Raw genomic sequence first — 21,187 nt, 5'->3', positions numbered from 1 at the left:
CTAGACTGGAGTACAGAGGCATGCGCACAGCTTATATACCGGTGTGGTTACTGCCGGTACTACAGCATACAGGAGCTGTAAAAAGTAGTTCTGACTTAAAGCACATACACTACACCCACATCCCAAGAATGAATAATAAATGAATAAATTTTAAGACCACCAATTCACAGTTTCTGGCACACATATATTAATTTAATTTGTTTCTGTGCATATCATTCTTCATCACAATATGTCCATATAATAATCTTTTCCAGTTACCTGAAAAAAATAATTCTGGCTCTCCCATGGGGCTTCAACTGTGCGTTCCTCTTCATTGAAGCTTTTAAGAACCAAGAAAGCATCCAGACTTCTTGCTCTCTTCATGGCTGCAGCCACTAGTGCATCTTCCCCAAGTGCACTCACATAGCATCTGCGTTATAATAATTAGGCCCAAGCGCAAGTTCAGGTACTGAGCTTTGGATCCTGATGGAGTGTACTTCCAGTGCTCTCCTGGCTTGCCTCCGATCTTCCACTCTCCATAAACGTAAGTTCATCCCAAATTTTGCTGCCTGTATCCTAACTCACACCAAATCCTGTTCACCCATCACTCGTGTGCTCGCTGACCTACCTTGGCTCCTGGTCCATCAATGCCTCGATTTTAAAATTCTCATCCTCGTCTTCAAATCGCTCCACAGCCACACCCTCACTATATCTGTAACATCCTCCAGCCCTACAGCCATCTGAGAACACTGCTGTGCCTCCAATTCTGGCCTCTTGTGCATCCCCCACTCTAGCTCCTGTGCTCCTGTGAACTGCCTTGGGATGTTTTACTACATTAAAAGCACTATATAAATGCAAGTTTTTGTAATTTATTGTCCATCCCTAGTTGCCCTTGAGAAGATGGTGGTGAGACTTATTCTTGAACCGCTGCAGTCCATGTGGTGAAGGTACTCCTTTACAGTAGCCTGTGCAGGTGGTGTCACTAAAGCTGAACATTGTGCTTGCTAGGGAATGCAAAGTGCAGCCTAATGGGCATCCTTGGGGTTCAGTATGAGATGACAGTGCAGTTCCCTACATTGCCACTCCTAGTGAGATCACTAAACTTTTTACAACACTGCACTCACATCCTCTGAACAATGCAGGTCACATTCAGCTACATCAGCCATCTTATGCCAAGCTCTGTGCCCCACTGTTTTGGGTACTCAACCTCTGGAAAAAAGCACATTTCTCTTCAGTTGCATTTGCTACAATTGTTTGATTGCCTCATCTTTAAAATGGAGTGCACTTTTCCTTTCCATGCTTCTGCCAGATATCTTGCTGCAGAAGCTCTTTCTGCTTCCAGCACTCCAACATGCAATATCCTTTTTAAGCTGCTACAGGCCTAAGACTATTGGGCAAACAGCAAATCCCAGACAGAAATACCACTCAACATGTGCCCACAACATGCAAATGAGCTGACTCTAGAAATTTTTTTAGGTTCAGCTATACTCCTGGTGAAAGAAAGATGAGGGTAGTGATGTGCCAAATAACTGCCTGAATCCAAGAGGTTAAAGCTTAAAACTAAAGGCTTTTATTAAGTAAGAACATGGCATCGAGTTAACACAAGGCAGCCATCATTCATCACCGACCCAGCCCTTATGAGTAAGGCTCACACCAATCCGGAGGATCCAGAGGGGCGGGGCTAGGGAGGAGCATTAGTGGTTACATCTGTAGAACATTCCAGACATTAGCAAGTACAACAACAACAGACAATACAAATGCCAGAACACAGTTATTTCATCACATTCACCCCCTGCTATAGATTCAGTCTGTCAGGAGGTCTGATAGTCCTCTGGGAACGACGTAACTCTTGCTGAGGCTCCTCCCGGAGTACTAACTCCAGTTCATTCGAATTCCCAGAATCATCAGTGTTTTCCACACTGAGGATTTGTGTCTCTGAAGGTCCAATACCACGATTGAAAACTCTACTCTCAGAGTCGAACTCTTTTCGAGCTCCAGCAGGTGCAAGATCTTTAATAGAGACCATATCCTCTCGCCCATCCGGATATTGAATGTACGCATACTAGGGATTAGCATGGAGGAGTTGTACTTCCTCCACCAGTGGATCAGTCTTGTGGCCTCTCACATGTCTGCGCAACAGCACAGGGCCCGTGGTCGTCAACCATGTGGGTAACGATACTCCATTAGTAGCTTTTCTTGGAAAGCTAAACATCCTTTCATGAGGGGTGGCATTCGTCGCTGTACACAAGAGACCTTATGGAATGCAACACGTCTGGCAGGACATCCTGCCAGCGAGAGGTCGGCAGGCCTCGCGACTTCAGAGACAGTACGATAGCCTTCCGCACTGTCGCATTTTCTTTCTCGACCTGCCCATTACCACGAGGGTTATAGCTGGTAGTTCTACTCGTTGCAATTCCTTTCGATAGCAAAAACTGTCGCAATTCTTCGCTCATAAGGGAAGAACCCCTATCACTATGTATATAGTTAGGCATGCCAAACAAGGAAAACAGTTGGCAGAGGCATTTAATTACAACAGCACTGGTCACATCCGGACAGGGGATAACAAAAGGGAACCGAGAGTACTCATCTATAATATTAAGAAAATAGACATTACGGTCACTCGATGGAAGGGGACCTTTAAAATCGAGACTCAAACGCTCAAATGGTCGAGTTGCTTTAATAAGATGAGCTGGCTCGGATGGCTTATAGAAGCGGGGTTTGTATTCAGCACAAACACGACAGGTTCTGGTCATTGTCCGGACCTCCTCAATAGAGTAGGGTAGATTGTGGGTCTTAATGAAGTGGTTCATTCTGGTAACCCCAGGGTGGCAGAGTGTGTCGTGGAGATTTTGAAGCTTATCTATACCTAGACTAGCACATACTCCTCGTGACAAAGCATCCGATGGCTCATTGAATACTCCAGGCCTGTACTGAATATCATAGTCATATGTTGACAGTTCTATTCGTCATCTTAAAATCTTATAATTTTTGATCTTGCCTCTCTGCTTAGTATTGAACATAAAGGCCACAGATCGCTGGTCCGTAATAAGCGTAAAACGTTGGCCAGCGAGATAATGTCTCCAATACCTGACTGGTTCAATAATCGCCTGTGCCTCCTTTTCCACTGAAGATTGTTGAACTTCTGGTCCTTGCAATGTGCGAGAGAAGAAAGCTACTGGTCTACCAGCTTGGTTAAGAGTTGCTGCCAACGCAAAATCAGAAGCATCACTTTCCACTTGAAAAGGGATCTTCTCATCCACGGCACATACCACTGCCTTCTCAATGTCCCATTTGATATTAAAGAAAGCCCCCTGAGCTTCCACCGATAGCGGAAAAGACGTCGACTTAATAAGAGGTCGGACTTTATCTGAGTAGCTAGCCACCCACTGGGCATAGTACGAGAAGAATCCCAGACACCTTCTTAAAGCTTTTACAGTGTGAGGTAAAGGTAATTCCTTAAGTGGGCATAATCTTTCAGGATCTGGCCCGATTACCCCATTCTCCACAACGCAACCAAGAATACACAAACGTATAGTATTGAAGGTGTAATAATAATAAATAACTTCCGGAGGAAGTTATGTGCACATCACTTCCTGTGAACTGAGAACTGTGAACTCTGTGCATACATCACTTCCAGTGCATACGTCACTTCCTGTGTTTGGACTAGTATAAATACTGAACTGCTCAGTATAGTAAAAGGGCTTCTCCTAGAGGCATGGTGAAGACCCCTCTTGTATATAGTATAATTATAAGTTGTTTAAAGCTTACTTTAAAGTTCCTTGATGTGTGAGACTTTTTATTACATCAGAAGGTACACTTGTTTTCATTGTAGGTCAGGTTTAACCTCTTTGCCGTCTCTAGGAACTTTGAGATTTTGATCATGCTCCCGTTGGTCACGCCCACAGATAGTAACATTGTCCAGGTACGGGAATGTTGCTTCCAACGCGTATTCATCCACCATACGATCCATCTCCCGTTGGAAGACGGATACCCCATTCGTCACTCCAAAGGGCACCCTAAGGAATTGGTACAGGCGCCCATTAGCTTCGAAGGCCGTATAAGGTCGGTCTTCTATTTTGATGGGGAATTGATGATAGGCAGACTTTAAATCAATGGTGGAGAACATGCGGTACTGAGCTATCTGGTTCACCATCTCAGAAATACGAGGCAAAGGATAGGCGTCTAATTAGGTATACAAGTTTATAGTCTGGCTATAATCGACCACAAGTCTTTTCATTAGTTTTAACCACCACCACCTGGGCACGCCACGGGCTATTACTGTGTTCGATGATTCCCTCCCGTTGAAGCCTTTCCACTTCCTCTTTTATAAATGTTTTATCTTCTGAACTATACCGTCGACTCTTAGTCGCTATAGGTCTACAATTAGGAGCAAGGTTCACGAACAAAGAAGGCGGAATTACTTTTAAAGTAGAAAGGCCGCAGACTGTGAGTGGAGGCTGAGATCCACCATACTTAAGGGTAACGCTCTCATGCTGACACTGGAAGTCCAAGCCTAAAATTAAGTTCACACACAACTGAGGTAATATGAGGAGTTTATAAGAACATAAGAAATAGGAGCAGGAGTAGGCCAATCGGCCCCTCGAGCCTGCTCCGCCATTCAATAAGATCATGGCTGATCTGATCCTAACCGCCAATCTACTATCACAGAACCATCTCCTGAATCTAACAGAATTAGACACACGAAATAGGAGCAGGATCAGGCTACACGGCCCCTGGGCCCGCTCCGCTACCCACAGGGCCATGTCCGTATCGAACCTAGACTCATGTCCAAATTCCTGCCCACTCCCCGTAACCCTTAATTCCCTTTACTTCTAGGAAACTGTCTATTTCTGTTTTAAATTTATGTAATGATGTAGCTTCTACAGCTTTTTGGGGCAGCATATTCCATGGAACTACCACCCTCTGAGTGAAGTAGTTCCTCCTCATCTCAGTCTTGAAAGAGCAGCCCCTTATTCTAAGACTATGCCCCCTAGTTCTAGTTTCACCCATCATCGGGAACATCCTCCCCGCATCCACCCAATCCAACCCCTTCACAATCTTATATGTTTCAATAAGATCGCCTCTCATTCTTCTGAACTCCAATGAGTAGAGTCCCAATCTACTCAACCTCTCCTCATACGTCCATCCCCTCATCCCCGGGATTAACCGAGTGAACCTTCTTTGTACTGACTCGAGAGCAAGTATGTCTTTTCTTAAGTATGGACACCAAAACTGTATGCAGTATTCCAGGTGCGGTCTCACCAATACCTTGTACAACTGAAGCAATACCTCCCTATTTTTATATTCTATCCCCCTAGCAATGAAAGCCAACATTCCATTGGCCTTCTTAATCACTTGTTGCACCTGCATACTAACCTTTTGAGTTTCGTGCACCAGGACCCCCAGATCCCTTTGTACTTCAGTACTTTCCAGTTTCTTGCCATTAAGATAATAACTTGCTCTACGATTTTTCCTGCCAAAGTGCATAACCTCACACTTTCCAGTATTGTATTCCATCTGCCAAATCTCTGCCCACTTACTTAGCCTGTCTATGTCCCCTTGCAGGTTTTTTATGTCCTCCTCACTCACTACTTTCCCTCCCATCTTAGTATCATAAGAACATAAGAACATAAGAAATAGGAGCAGGAGTAGGCCAATCGGCCCCTCGAGCCTGCTCCACCATTCAATAAGATCATGGCTGATCTGATCCTAACCTCAAATCTTCTATCACTCTGCATCCACCCGAACCCATGTGATCTCCCGGGAGAGGCGAAAAACCAGATAAAGACCCAATGGCCAATTTGGGAGAAAAAAATCTGGGAAATTCCTCTCCGACCCATCTAGGCGATCGAAATTCTTCCAGGAGATCACTCTGTCCCTATATTTTCTACAGTACTTACCTTCTGTAAAGGCGATCTCCACCCCAGCCAGGAACAGGAATAAAACCATCTCCTGAAATCTAACAGAATTAGAACACAGTAGGAGCAGAACCAGGCTACACGGCCCCTGGGCCCGCTCCACTACCCACAGGGCCATGACCATTCCGAACCCAGACTCATGTCCAATTTCCTGCCCGCTCCCCGTAACCCTTAATTCCCTTTACTTCTAGGAAACTGTCTATTTCTGTTTTAAATTTATTTAATGATGTAGCTTCCACAGCTTTCTGGGGCAGCAAATTCCACAAACCTACCACCCTCTGGGTGAAGAAGTTTCTCCTCATCTCAGTTTTGAATGAGCAGCCCCTTATTTTAAGATTATGCCCCCTAGTTCTAGTTTCACCCATCATTGGGAACATCCTCACCGCATCCACCCGATCAAGACCCTTCACAATCTTATATGTTTCAATAAGATCGCCTCTCATTCTTCTGAACTCCAATGAGTAGAGTCCCAATCTACTCAACCTCTCCTCATATGACCACCCCCTCATCCCCGGGATTAACCGAGTGAACCTTCTTTGTACTGACTCGAGAGCAAGTATGTCTTTTCTTAAGTATGGACACCAAAACTGTATGCAGTATTCCAGGTGCGGCCTCACCAATACCTTGTACAACTGCAGCAATACCTCCCTGTTTTTATATTCCAACCCCCTAGCAATAAAAGCCAACATTCCATTGGCCTTCTTAATCACTTGCTGCACCTGCATACTAACTTTTTGAGTTTCGTGCACCAGGACCCCCAGATCCCTTTGTACTACAGTACTTTCCAGTTTCTTGCCATTAAGATAATAACTTGCTCTATGATTTTTCCTGCCAAAGTGCATAACCTCACACTTTCCAGTATTGTATTCCATCTGCCAAATCTCTGCCCACTTACTTAGCCTGTCTATGTCCCTTTGCAGGTTTTTTATGTCCTCCTCACTCACTACTTTCCATCCCATCTTTGTATCATCTGCAAACTTTGATATGTTACACTCGGTCCCCTCCTCCAAATCGTTAATATAGATTGTAAAGAGTTGGGGACCCAGCACTGACCCCTGCGGAACACCACTAGTTACTGGTTGCCAATCTGAGAACGAACCATTTATCCCAACTCTCTGCTTTCTGTTAGAGAGCCAATCCTCCACCCACGCCAGAATATTACCCCCAATCCCGTGATTTTTTATCTTGAGCAATAATCTTTTGTGTGGCACCTTGTCAAATGCCTTTTGGAAGTCTAAATACACTACGTCCACTGGTTCCCCTTTATCCACCCTGTATGTTACTTCCTCAAAAAACTCCAGCAAATTTGTCAAACATGACTTCCCCTTCATGAAACCATGCTGAGTTTGCCCTATTAAATTATGTTTATCCAAATGTCCCGTTACTGTCTCCTTAACAATGGACTCTAACATTTTACCAACCACAGATGTTAGGCTAACAGGTCTATAGTTTCCAGCCTTCTGCCTACTACCCTTTTTAAATAAGGGTGTTACATTAGCAGTTTTCCAATCTGCCGGGACCTTTGCTGAGTCCAGTGAGTTTTGGAAAATTATTACCAATGCATCCACAATCCCTACCGCTACTTCCCTCAAGACCCTGGGATGCAAGCCATCAGGTCCAGGGGATTTATCATCTGCAAACTTTGATATGTTACACTCGGTCCCCTCCTCCAAATCGTTAATATAGATTGTAAAGAGTTGGGGACCCAGCACTGACCCCTGCGGAACACCACTAGTTACTGATTGCCAGTCTGAGAATGAACCATTTATCCCAACTCTCTGCCTTCTGTTAGATAGCCAATCCTCTATCCATGCCAGAATATTACCCCCAATCCCGTGATTTTTTATCTTAAGCAATAATCTTTTGTGTGGCACCTTGTCAAATGCCTTTTGGAAGTCTAAATACACTACGTCCACTGGTTCCCCTTTATCCACCCTATATGTTACTTCCTCAAAGAACTCCAGCAAATTTGTCAAACATGACTTCCCCTTCATAAAACCATGCTGACTTTGTCCTATTAAATTATGATTATCCAAATGTCCTGTTACTGTCTCCTTAATAATGGACTCCAAAATTTTACCTACCACAGATGTTAGGCTAACCGGTCTATAGTTTCCAGCCTTCTGTCTACTGCCCTTTTAAATAAGGGTGTTACATTAGCAGTTTTCCAGTCTGCCGGGACCTTTGCTGAGTCCAGGGAGTTTTGGAAAATTATTACCAATGCACCCACAATCCCTACCGCCACTTCCCTCAAGACCCTAGGATGTAAGCCATCAGATCCAGGTGATTTATCCGCCTTGAGTCCCATTATTTTACCGAGTACCACTTCCTTAGTGATTTTGATCGTGTTTAGCTCCTCCCCCACTATAGCCCCCTGTTTGTCCAGTGTTGGGATATTCTTAGTGTCCTCTACTGTAAAGACTGATACAAAATATTCATTCAGTGTTTTTGCCATCTCCATATTTCCCACCATTAATTTCCCGGTCTCATCCTCTAAGGGACCAACATTTACTTCAGCCACCCTTTTTCTTTTTATATAACTATAACAACTCTTACTATCTGTTTTTATATTTTTTGCTAATTTACTTTCATAATCTATCTTCCCTTTCTTAATCAATCTTTTTGTTATTTTCTGCTGTCTTTTAAAGTTTTCCCAATCCTCTATCCTCCCACTAGATTTGGCTACCTTATATGCCCTTGTTTTTAGTCGAATACTATCCTTAATTTCTTTACTTAGCCACGGATGGCTGTCTTTTCTTTTACACCCTTTTCTTCTCAGTGGAATATACTTTTTTTGGAAGTTGTAAAATAACTCCTTAAATGTACACCACTGATCATGTATCGTCTTACCCTTTAACCTATTTTCCCAATCCACTCTACTCAATTCCACTCTCATACCTTCATAGTCTCCTTTATTCAAGCTTAGCACGCTTTTTTGAGATCCAACCTTCTCACCCTCTAATTGAATATGGAATTCAACCATGTTATGGTCACTCATTCCAAGGGGATCTTTTACTAGGACATTTTTAATTAATCCTGTCTCGTTACACAGGACCAGATCTAAGGTTGCTTGCCCCCTGGTCGGTTCAGTTACATACTGCTCAAGAAACCCATCCCTAATACACTCAATGAACTCATCCTCAAGGCAGCCCTGCCCAATTTGATTTGTCCAATTAATATGATAGTTAAAATCCCCCATAATTATAGATGTTCCCTTATTACAAGCCTCAACTATTTCCTGATTGATACTCCGTCCAACAGAGTTGCAACTGTTCGGAGGCCTATAGACTACGCCCACTCGTGTTTTTTTCCTTATACTCCGTATCCTTAATGGTCAATGTGACTTTACAATATCCAGTTACCTCCGAAGTAAGGTACTTGGACGCCATCACAATTTCACTTCGAGTAGGATACACCTTCAATGAACAGGGGTTAACAAGGTTGGGGTGTATAAAACTTTCAGTACTGCCACAGTCTATCAAACACCCAGTAGGACAACCATTAATCTTGATGTCCATCATAGATTTCGACAAGAAACACGGTATGGTCTGGTCAACCGTAGCCGAGGCTAGAGTAAAACGATAGGCGGCAGCAGAGAAGACATCGGGTACAGGATTACCCTTACACACTTTACTAAAATGTCCCCATTTCTTACATTTAAAACAGGTAGCCTCTCTGGCTGGGCATCTTTGCCTGGGGTGTTTAGATTGGCCACGAAAATAACACTTAGACCCATGGGGTACAGCCGCAACAATAGGATTAAGTGGAGGCTCCATTGGTGTTATGGATGCCTCCATACTCGGAACACATGAGGCTGAGAGAGACGCATGGGCTGATGCATACACTTCTAAATTCTTCTGGGCTACATCTAATGATCGAGCAGTAGCGACGACCGTTTTTAAAACTAACGAGTCATTCTCGAGGAGTCTCTGTCTAATATAATTAGATCGGAGGCCAGATATGAAAGAATCGTGGATGGCTTCTTCTTGATACACTATAGGAGAGACAGCCTTATAGTTGCAATCCTTAGCCAAAGCCTTAAGGTCCTGCAGGAAATCGTCCAGGGATTCCTCGGGTAATTGCCTGCGAGTAGACAAAAGATACCTGGCGTATACTTCATTAACCGACTTAAGGTACCGGGCCTTAAGAGCTGCGAGGGCCTCTTCATATGTAGTAATATCTTCAATTATAGAGCAAGTTTGATGACTTACCAAGTTGGTTAGAAGACCCAACTTGTTAACCGTCGGATCGATCGATGCGATGAAGTGTTCAAAACATCGAAGCCAATGCGTAAATTTCTTCGACGCATCTGCCGAATGGGGATCGATATCCAGACGCTCTGGTTTCAAAAATCGATCCATCTTCCAAAAGTTGTTACTTAATAAAATTGATGTGCCAAATAACTGCCTGAATCCAAGAGGTTAAAGCTTAAAACTAAAGGCTTTTATTAAGTAAGAACATGGCATCGAGTTAACACAAGGCAGCCATCATTCATCACCGACCCAGCCCTTATGAGTAAGACTCACACCAATCTGGAGGATCCAGAGGGGCGGGGCTAGGGAGGAACATTAGTGGTTACATCTGTAGAACATTCCAGACATTAGCAAGTACAACAACAACAGACAATACAAATGCCAGAACACAGAGTTATTTCATCACAGGTAGGGGGAGGAAAATCCGCTCCATGAAGTCTACATTAGTCACATTCTAATTTTCCAGCATTTTGAAAGTATTTCAACAAGGCAATTTTATAAGTATTTAATTCAGAATTTGTTTCTCCCATTTTTAAAGGCAAATTATTAAGTTTTGCTGGAGTTGAAATGCAAAAATGCCGAAAAGTCGTAACAATGGACCGAAATGCTACTTATGACAATCAGCAGTTTATATGCACTATTGGAGAAACAGTAAACCTACAAGAAATTACCATTCCACTTACACTTAAAGGTGGGTCTGAAATTAATACCTAGCTTAACACTGCCATTTTCATAGTACAGGAAACTTTGTGTTATCCGGAGGCTAACTGTCCGGAATGCTCGAGCCACCGGCAAAAATCAGGTGCCATTTTCGTTAGTTTTTTTTTCTTCTCGTTGCTTTTTTCCTCAACAGTCAAGCTCTGCAAGGTCTGCTGAAGCTGTTGCTAAGCTACAGAGACGCTACAGAGACGCTTGGACTGTTTAGAAGCTGTTGCTAAGCAACAGGATTTGTTGACAGATACGGAGCTCAAAAGCTTCCGTATCTTTCAACATTAGAGCTGGAGTGTCCGGCAGTTTTGAGGGAACGGCAACAGCTCGGTCCCGTCGGTGCCGGATAGCACAGAGTTTCCTGTACTGTAGTTGGTATAAACATAGAAGAGAAAATTAACATTATCTGCTCTTACATTAATACCAAATAAATTAAACAGTAATCTGTTCTAGTATAATAAAGTGCAACAATATTTCCATTGCTGATGAACATAGTACATTTTAAGAATACTTAAGAGCACTTTTACTAAAGAATATTGCTTATTTTCATTTTTAGGCCCCGTCTCCCTTCATTCCTCAATCAAGAGGGTGGAAAAGTGGCTTGTTCCTAAGTGTCTGCCCAAGATTTCTAGGAGCTGTGAGAGATCCTAGGCTAACTCTTTTGCTATTTTTTCCTCTATCTTTGGGGATGTGCTTGAACTCTGCTAGATATTAAGTTCTCACTCCCTACTTCCCCTTCTGTTCAGTGGTCCAGTCAAATCATATTGTGAACTTTAGGATGATACCACATCCATGTACTGGTAATGCTGTGGCCAACCATGGTAAAATATATTCGAACATAAAGATTTAGGCAACATTTAGAGAATAATTCGTTATTTTTTTTTGCTCAAAATTCTCACAGCTGAGTTTGCTCACCTTTCATTGCACAATAATGAGGACAGCACAACATCCCTAGTGATAAACATAGGGCTAGAAATTCAGCTCCGTAGTGCCTGATTGGTGAGGTGGCGAAGTGGTGCTGCAAGTGGAGAAGGTCTTGGGTCTGACTTCAAGGGTTCTGGTCAGACCACTTGCTCCCAGTCATGGGTGCTCTAGTTGTCATCCCCTTTGGCCTGCAGCATGACAAGGAGATGGAATAGAGGCAGCGAAGAAAAGGATAAGCTGCTCACAGAAGGAGGAGGAGGAGTAGAAGGGCTCTCAGCAGAAGGCATTACATAAGAACATAAGAAATAGGAGCAGGAGTAGGCCATTTGGCCTCTCAAGCCTGCTCCGCCATTCAATGAGATCATGGCTGATCTGATCTTGGGCTCAGCTCCATTTCCCTGCCCACTCCCCATAACCCTTCACACCCTTATTGTTCAAAACTCTGTCTATCTCCACCTTAAATATATTCAACGACCCAGCCTCCACAGCTCTCTGGGGCAGAGAATTCCACAGATTTACGACCCTCTGAGAGACGAAATTCCTCCTCATTTTTAAATGGGTGACCACTTATTCTGAAACTATGCCCCCTAGTTCTGGATTCCCCATGAGGGGAAACATCTTCTCTGCATCTACCTTTTCGAGACCCCTCAGTATTTTATATGTTTCAATAAGATCACCTCTCATTCTTTTAAACTCCAATGAGTATAGGCATAACCTGCTCAACCTTTCTTCATAAGTCAACCCCTTCAACTCAGGAATCAACCTTGTGAAGCTTCTCTGAACTGCCTCCAATGCAAGTATATCCCTCCTTAAATAAGGAGACCAATACTGTACGCAGTACTCCAGGTGTGGTCTCACCAATACCCTGTACAGTTGTAGCAGGACTTCCCTGCTTTTATACTCCAACCCCCTTGCAATAAAGGCCAACATTCCATTTACCTTCCTGATTACTTGCTGTACCTGCATGCTAACTTTTGTGTTTCATGCACAAGGACCCCCAGGTCGCTCTGTACTGCAGCATTTTGTAATCTCTATTTAAATAATACTTTGCTTTTTTATTTTTTTTACCACACTTTCCCATATTATACTCCATCTGCCAAATGTTTGCCCACTCACTTAGCTTGTCTATATCCCTTTGTAGATTCTTTGGGGTTGATTTTAACTCAGCCGTGAGGCGGGCTTTGAGGCGTGTGGGGGGTTAAAATTGCAAAACCTGGGGCGCGGGACCCCCCCCCCCCACCCGGCCTGGTTCCCGACCCCGAGCCATTTTAACCCAGGCGTGTCTGATGGTCCCGAATCAGTCCCGCCTCCAACAGGCGGGACTGGTCTTTAAGGCCCTTAATCAGCAATAATTGGCCTTTATAATCCCATTTTAACCCTTTTCCCACGTAAAAGACGCCTGGTGGGGATCACGCCTGTGAAACCTGGCATGAGCACTATTGGCTTGCTGACTATCAGCTGCAGGTCAACCATTAAAGAGGAGATTTGATCAGTCATCATTTGCAGGTGGCAGGACTTTGTTGTTTCAGGCCTGGGGCAACTTTTACCAGGCTTAACCACACCTGTGGAAGGTTGGAGCCTCACACTCATCTCCAGTGTGACCTCCTGGGAAACCCCGCTCGCCACCTTCACTCAGTGCTTCCTCAATGGAGGCATATACCAGAAGCATAGGAGCCATTTATTTCCTTCCCTGCTGGGCATTAGATGAGCTCAAACACCAGCCGCGGCACCAGCAGAACCAGGAACAACAGCAGCAGCAACAGGAGTGCCAGGCTGCTGCTCACCCACCTGAAGCTGCAGAGGCCAGAAGGGGCCAGCGCTTGGAAGTGGCTTGAGAGCACCTTGCTGCACATCAGGGGGCCATGGGGACCCGTATCTGCACTGGCAGTCCTACTCAGAAGGACTTCCATGAATGTCTGGTTTCTCTGTTCAATAGATGCCCATCGCTCCTCAAGAGATGTCATCCTATTATGAACACTCACCATGATTGCCATAACCTGGCGACTTATCTCCTCCATGGAGGTTGTGGTGTATGTACCCTTAAGAGGAACTATGGTTTTTTGAGGCACCTGTGTACTGTAGTACCGGTAGTGACCACTCGGGTATATAAGCCTGTATAGCGTCTTGTATAGTTTAGTTCACCTCCAGACTTTGTTCAGTAAACACTTGTTAAATCGACTCCTGCTTTCCGGGTCTTCATTAACTCACGGATACAACAGTGGTGATGAGTTAGAAACAAACTTACCTGCAATTCGGCAGCACCTCAAGGAGATCGATTCCTCAGACGAAGGTCGAAGAAAAAAAAAAAAAACTGTGGTTTCACCAGCTAAACGGGCTGGTGGCAGGTACTGCACTAATCCTTCCTGGGTGGCGGGCTGCGGCTCGATCGGGTAGCTCTGCAGCGGGGCCGGTCAGCGAGTCGTAAGGCAGAAGCAAACAGAGACAGAGGGTGGAGCACTCAGGACACGGCTGGCGCTGCAAAGCAGGTCGGCGTTCGGACCAAGCAAAGGGAGAGGAAAGTCCCAGGGAGTCCGATGGAGTGACGGAGAAACTGTTTAAAAATATATATGTAATTTTAAAAAAACGCGGAGAACAGCGTTGGCAGCAGCGCAGCGACGGAAAGCGCGGGAGGCGCCATTTTGACTCGACAGGGAAGAAGAGAAAGCGCGGGAGGCGCCATTTTTGATTTTCAGGATGCCTAAGACTGGCAATATTACTGCTTTCGATAGTGATATAGAGGATTGGACCACATGTGGAAAGAGTGGAGGTATATTGCAAGGCGAATGAAGTAGCGGATGATAAAAAGGCATCGATACTTCTAAATCTGATGGGCGCAAGGACATACGGGCTGTTACGAAACTTGATCACTCCAGCCAAACCAATGGACAAGAATTTTAAGGAGATTGTTGATACCCTACAGGAGCACTTAAACCCAACACCGCTGCTGATAGCGGAACGATTCAAATTCTTCAGGAGGAATCAGCACAAGAATGAAAGTAACGCTGATTACCTCACCGAATTACGAAAGCTGTTTAAGCACTGCCAATTCGGGGCAGGACTGGCAGATTCTCTACGAGACAAATTCGTCTGTGGTCTCCTAAGCGAAGGAACACAGAAAAGACTACTTTCTGAGAAAGATTTGACACTGGACAAGGCTTTCAGTGTGGCTGTATCATACGAAGCAGCAGCAAGAGGAGCTGCAGAGATACAGCAAAAGCCACAGGACTTCGGCACCCATGAAATGACACGGGGTTTCGAGAGATGTTATCGCTGCGGCATATCCACCCATGACCAGAGGGACTGCTGGTTCAAGGACAAAGCATGCAGGCAATGCGGAAAGATGGGACACATTGCACGTGTATGCTGATCTGGAAAAAAATCCGCTGACAGTAAAAAGGTCAATAAGGAAAAGTACAGGAAGGTACAAATGATGACGGACAGTAGCTCCGAAGACCAGAAGAGCGATAGCGACTCCGGAAACAAGAGACTAAGCTGTCTCAAATTACATAATGTAATTGCCAAAGAAGATTACCAGACCATTTGGGTTACCCTCACAATAGCGGGGTCCCCAGTTAAAATGGAGCTAGATACAGGATCAGCTCTGACCGTCATAAGTCGACGGGATTACGAGCGGCTATTTCCGCATATACCTTTGAAAGACACATCCATTATCTTGAAGACATATACGGGGCAGAAAGTATACCCCAGAGGGAAAATAAGGGTGCCTGTTGTATACAACGGCAAGGAAATACAGAAGTTGTATTTATACGTTCTGCAAGATGGTGGTCCACCATTGTTGGGACGTGAATGGATCAGAAAGATACTGTAGTGATCAATAGCATGTCATTCTATAGTGGACACTAGGTGGAGCTGTATAGAGCTGTATATAGCTGTATGTTTGTAATACTGTATCTTTTACTGTTCTGCTATTTGCTTTGATTTTGTGTCTGACACGGGCAGCGCAGCAGTGACCATACTCACATGAACATCCACGTCTTCTTCAGTAGAGCTCACATGACTCATTGTGGGTGCTCGGGATAGTGCATCTGCTAACACTATGTATTTGCCTGGTGTGTAGATCAGTTCAAAGTCATATCTTTGCAGCTTCATCATGAGTCGTTGAATCCTTGGAGGCATCTCATTCAGGTTTTTTTTTATGATGGCAACCAGAGGGCTGTGGTCTGTCTCAACTGTGAAGGTGGGAAGTCCATATATGTAGCCATGAAACTTTTCTAGTCCAACTACCAAGCCTAGACATTCCTTTTCAATCTGGGCGTATCGACACTCAGTATCAGTCATAGACCTGGAGGCATAGGCAACAGGCTTCCAATCTTCACCATCTGCTTGTAGCAAGACCGCACCTAGGCCATCTTTTGATGCATCCGTTGACACTTTGATTCTTTTGGTTGGGTCAAAGAAGGTGAGTACAGGTGTGGTTGTCAGCACTGTTTTGAGGTTTATCCACTCTTGTTCATGTCTTTCTGTCCATGCGAACTCATTTGTTTTATGTAGCAGGTCTCGCAGACAGGCTGTCTTGGCTGACAAGTTAGGAATGAACTTTCCAATGAAGTTTATCATCCCCATGATGCGTAGCACTCCTTTTTTGTCAGTGGGTCGGGGCATTTTGAGTATGGCGTTTACTTTTTCCATATCTGGCTCTATTCCTTCACCAGATAGATTATCTCCTAGGAAAGTGACTTCCTGGACGCCAAACTGACACTTGGCTTTGTTGAGCTTCAGTCCATTCCGGCGTATGCTCTGTAGCACTTTAGTCAGTCTTTCATTGTGTTCTTTCAGTGTGGAGCCCCAGATGATGATGTCATCAACATAGACCCGAACTCCTTCCAGACCTTCAATTATGTGTTCCATCGCTCTATGAAAGATTTCAGATGCAGATATTATCCCGAAAGGCATTCTGAGGAAACAATACCTGCCAAATGGTGTGTTAAAGGTACAGTATTTGGTGCTCTCTTCATCCAGTTTTAGTTGCCAAAATCCTTGTGAGGCATCGAGCTTTGTAAAGTATCTGGCACCTGACATTTCACTGGTGATTTCTTCTCGCTTGGGAATCTGGTAGTGTTCACGTTTTATGTTTGCATTTAAGTCCTTTGGATCCATGCATATTCTTAGATCATTGTTCTTTTTCTTTACACATACCATGGAGTTAACCCAGTCTGTTGGCTCTTCGACTTTCCTGATGACTCCTAGTGTGGTCATTCTGTCCAGTTCATTCTTGAGCCGGTCACGCAGGGGTGATTACAAACATACAGCTATATACAGCTCTACACAGCTCCACCTAGTGTCCACTATAGAATGACATGCTATTGATCACTACAGATACGTTTGGACTGCACTCCATTCAGGCACTGACGGTGACCAGTAAGAAAAAAAATGATGATGACATCATCCCTGGACGATTAAAAGAAATCTTGGCTAACGCCAAAGAAGTGTTTCAACAGGAACTAGGAACCCTGAAAGGCGCCACCGCCTCAATAAAAGTAGAAGATGCGGCAATTCCCAAGTTTTTTAAGGCAAGGCCGGTGCCATACGCAATTCGTCCAGCAGTCGAGGCACAGCTGGAGAATTTGGAAAAAGCAGGCGTGTTATCCAAGGTAGATTGGAGCGAGTGGGCAACACCCATCGTCCCGGTCATGAAGAAAACGTTGAATAATGATAAATTTGAAGAACAGAGAAAAATTCGCATCTGTGGGGACTTCAAGGTGACTGTAAACCTGGTTCTTCATACGTATCCTCTTCCGAGGATAGAAGATATTTTCGCCTCACTATCCGGAGGGAAACGTTTCACCAAAATTGACTTGGCACAGGCATATCTACAGATGGAGGTTGAGGAGACCTCTAAAAAGTATCTCACGATAAACACACACAAAGGCCTGTACCAGTACAATCGGCTAGTTTTCGGAGTAGCATCAGCTCCAGCTATCTGGCAAAGAGCTATGGAGCAAGTACTGCAAGGGATTCCAGGGACTCAATGCTACCTAGACGACATCCTTGTAACAGGAGAAAATGACAATGAGCACCTTGCCAATTTGGAGCAGGTGCTCACGAGGCTGAGAGAATGGGGCCTACGAGCAAATCGCCCCAAGTGCGAATTTTTCCAGAAACAAATATCATATTGTGGCCATATCATTAACGAAGAAGGGTTGCATAAATCACCTGAAAAAATTGAAGCGGTCGTAAAAGCCCCAGCGCCTGAAAATGTCTCACAATTCCTGGGATTGATAAATTACTATCATAAATTTTTACCGAACTTGTCAACGGTTCTGCACCCTCTTAACGCACTGCTACAAACGGGAGTAATTTGGAAATGGAGCGAAGACTGTAAACATGCCTTCCATAAATGCAAAGGCTTGATCACGTCCAAGGAAGTGTTGGCTCATTACAACCCATCACTGCCAATCAGACTGGCATGCGATGCATCCCCTTACGGCGTGGGAGCGGTATTATCGCATAAATTCCCTGATGGTTCGGAGCGGCCGATAGCTTTTGCATCACGCTCATTGAACTCAGCTGAGCGTAACTATGCCCAGATCGACAGGGAGGCACTCAACCTGGTGTGGGGGGTGAAGAAATTCAACCATTACCTACACGGACAAAAATTTACCTTGTTGACTGACCATCAACCCCTCATCTCCATATTCAACCCTAAAAAGGGCGTTCCCATTATGACAGCGCAAAGGCTACAGAGGTGGTCCCTTTCCCTAGGGGCACACCAATATGACATAGAATACAAAGGAACAAAACAGCATGGGAATGCTGACGGTTTATCGCGCCTACCATTGACAACGGTAGAAGAGGCACCTACAGTGGACCCAGTGGAGATGTTCCACTCGACCATAGTTGAATGTCTACCAGTGACAAATTCTACCATTGAAAAGGAAACGAGAAATGACCCGACTCTCTCACGAGTCTACGATTTAACGATGAAGGGATGGCCAGCACATGGCGAACCACTGTTACCAGTATTCTCGCAAAGAAGAGAACAGCTGTCAGTGTGCCGAGGAACCTTGATTTGTGGATCCAGAGTGGTGATTCCACCCAAACTCCAGGATAAAGTGCTAAAGGAGCTTCACGAGGGGCATCTGAGTGGAGTGAAAATGTGGAACTTAGCCAGAGCATTTGTGTGGTGGCCAGGTATCGATGGAGACATCGAAGAAATGACCAAGAGCTGTCTAAGATGCCAGAAGGTCCAAAACGCCCCACCACAAGCCCCTCTACATCCATGGGAGTGGCCCTCACCTCCCTGGCAAAGGGTACATATCGACTTTGCTGGTCCATTTATGGACTCAATGTTCTTAATCGCGGTTGATGCACACTCCAAGTGGCCGGAGGTAATAAAGATGTCCTCCACCACCGCGGAAAAAACCATCACAGTATTAAGGACCATATTCGCCAGGAATGGGCTACCTGAACAGATCTGTTCTGATAATGGACCGCAATTTGTATCCGAAGAATTCAGGAAGTTCTTAAAAAACAATGGGGTTAAGCACTACACGTCCGCCCCATACCATCCCGCCACCAATGGATTAGCTGAAAGGTTTGTCCAGACCTTCAAGAAGGCCATAAAGGCCATGGGTAATGAAGACATAAATCTACAACATAAGGTAGATAACTTCTTGTTTGCGTACAGGAATGCAACACATGTGGTTACAAACCAAACCCCAGCCATGATGTTTTTCAATAGAACACTAAGATGCCGGCTGGATTTGATCAAGCCAAACATCAGAAGGGAAGTAGAGAACCGGCAATTTCAAGGCATGAATGAAAGGCCAACTAGAACCTTCCAGATAGGTCAACAAGTTTTGGCCCGGGACTACCGTACCGAGAAATGGCAGCCTGGAACTATTTGCACACGACTAGGACCGCTGATGTATACCATGGACATTGGAGAAAGCATAATAAGGCGCCATGCTGACCAGATCATAGAGTCATCCACAAAGGGACAACCTACACCACAACTCTATTCGCCTAATGATGAAGCAGAGATACCCATAGTATCTACCTCCAATCCAGTGATACTGGAACCAGATGAACCCGACACTGGCATTCAAGCCGAATCGACCTTGCCAAAAGAACCTACTACACCACCGAAACCTACTACACCACCGAGGCGTTATCCGGACCGAGTCAGGAAGCCTCCAGAGAGACTGAATTTGTAATTGATTAACTTCAGCAAATGTGTAGATTATTGTTCTGGTAAAAATGTTAATTAATGATTACTTAAAATATTATGCACTATTTATCTAAAAGGGGAGGAATTGTGGTGTATGTACCTTTAAGAGGAACTATGTTTTTTTGAGGCCCCTGTGTACTGTAGTACCGGTAGTGACCACTCGGGTATATAAGCCTGTATAGCGTCTTGTATAGTTTAGTTCACCTCCAGACTTTGTTCAGTAAACACTTGTTAAATCGACTCCTGCTTTCCGGGTCTTCATTAACACACGGATACAACAGAGGTTGCCATCCTTTCCATGGTGATGCGTTCATGCGCCAATGACTCCACAAAGGCTCTGCTCATGTTCACTATGGACTCCTCCATTCGCTCCACACTCACATCGACCCTGGAGACAAAACCTGCCAGAGACTCCTGCATCTGTTCCTGGAGTTCCAGCCCCGCTGATCTTATGGAGGGACCCAAAGGCAGAGGGTCGACATGCAGCTGAGCTGGCAGAGTCCTGCGCCCTCTGACTAGCACTCTCCACTGCTGTCCCTGTCTCCACAATCTGCTGATGCTCACTTGTGAGCTGTGATACACCAGGTGACAACACTAGTCTATGTCCCGAAGGTCCCACTGAGGTGTGAGTGTCTGCGCTGGTGCTGGGTTCGCTGAATTCTGCTGATGCTGCGCTCTCAGAGGTTGCAGATTCCTCTGAGGAATCTGGAAGCTCAGGCTCTTCCTCCTGGACAGTGGGGACGGGGGCTCTCGATGGTCCTGTGGGGGAGTAAAGGAAAGAGTTAGAGATGTGAGGTCAAGGTTACATGCACATTGCATATTGCAGATGATCATAGGTCCATCTGTTATAACTTTAGAATCATTATCTGCGACTCATGCAATATCAATGAGAGAGATGGAAAACTATTCTGTCACCAGCTTGCTGTGATGTACCCGTCTGTCCGTCCCCCACTTGCGCCTCATCCTCCAGTCCTACGATCTCCAGGAGCGCCTCCTCCCAGGGGATGAGGTGGGCTACTGATGGTGGCCCTCCTCCTGTCCTCGCTCATTCTCTTTTATTGTGAGCTCTCTTTTCCTGCAATGAGGGAGACAAGTGGAGTTTGAGTGAGAATGTAGGAGTGAATGTAGAGAATCCATAGCATAGATGCTTAGAAGGAGACAAAGATGGAGTGAGGTGGCAAGACCAAGGGCCCTCCCTGTTTGTTGTCAGTTGT

At 44.9% G+C, this 21,187-nt stretch overlaps 1 protein-coding gene across 1 annotated transcript in view; it reads left to right on the top strand.

The window, feature by feature from the left end:
* Window positions 1-10,118: 10,118 nt before the first annotated feature.
* Window positions 10,119-21,187, top strand: part of LOC147120452 (adenylate cyclase type 10-like) — a 231,646-nt gene continuing 220,577 nt past the window's right edge. Inside the window, exon 1 of the mRNA XM_085984226.1 lies at window positions 10,119-10,841. Within this exon, the coding sequence (XP_085840352.1) occupies window positions 10,718-10,841 (124 nt within the window). The 5' untranslated portion in view covers window positions 10,119-10,717. The remainder of the gene's footprint in view (window positions 10,842-21,187) is intronic.

Source organism: Somniosus microcephalus, chromosome 4 (genome assembly GCF_052327205.1).
Source record: "Somniosus microcephalus isolate GS21.2 chromosome 4, FLI_Smic_1.0, whole genome shotgun sequence".
Lineage (NCBI taxonomy): Eukaryota > Metazoa > Chordata > Chondrichthyes > Squaliformes > Somniosidae > Somniosus > Somniosus microcephalus.
The sequence above is the reverse complement of the archived record's forward strand: the minus strand, read 5'-3'. Positions and strand labels throughout refer to the sequence as shown.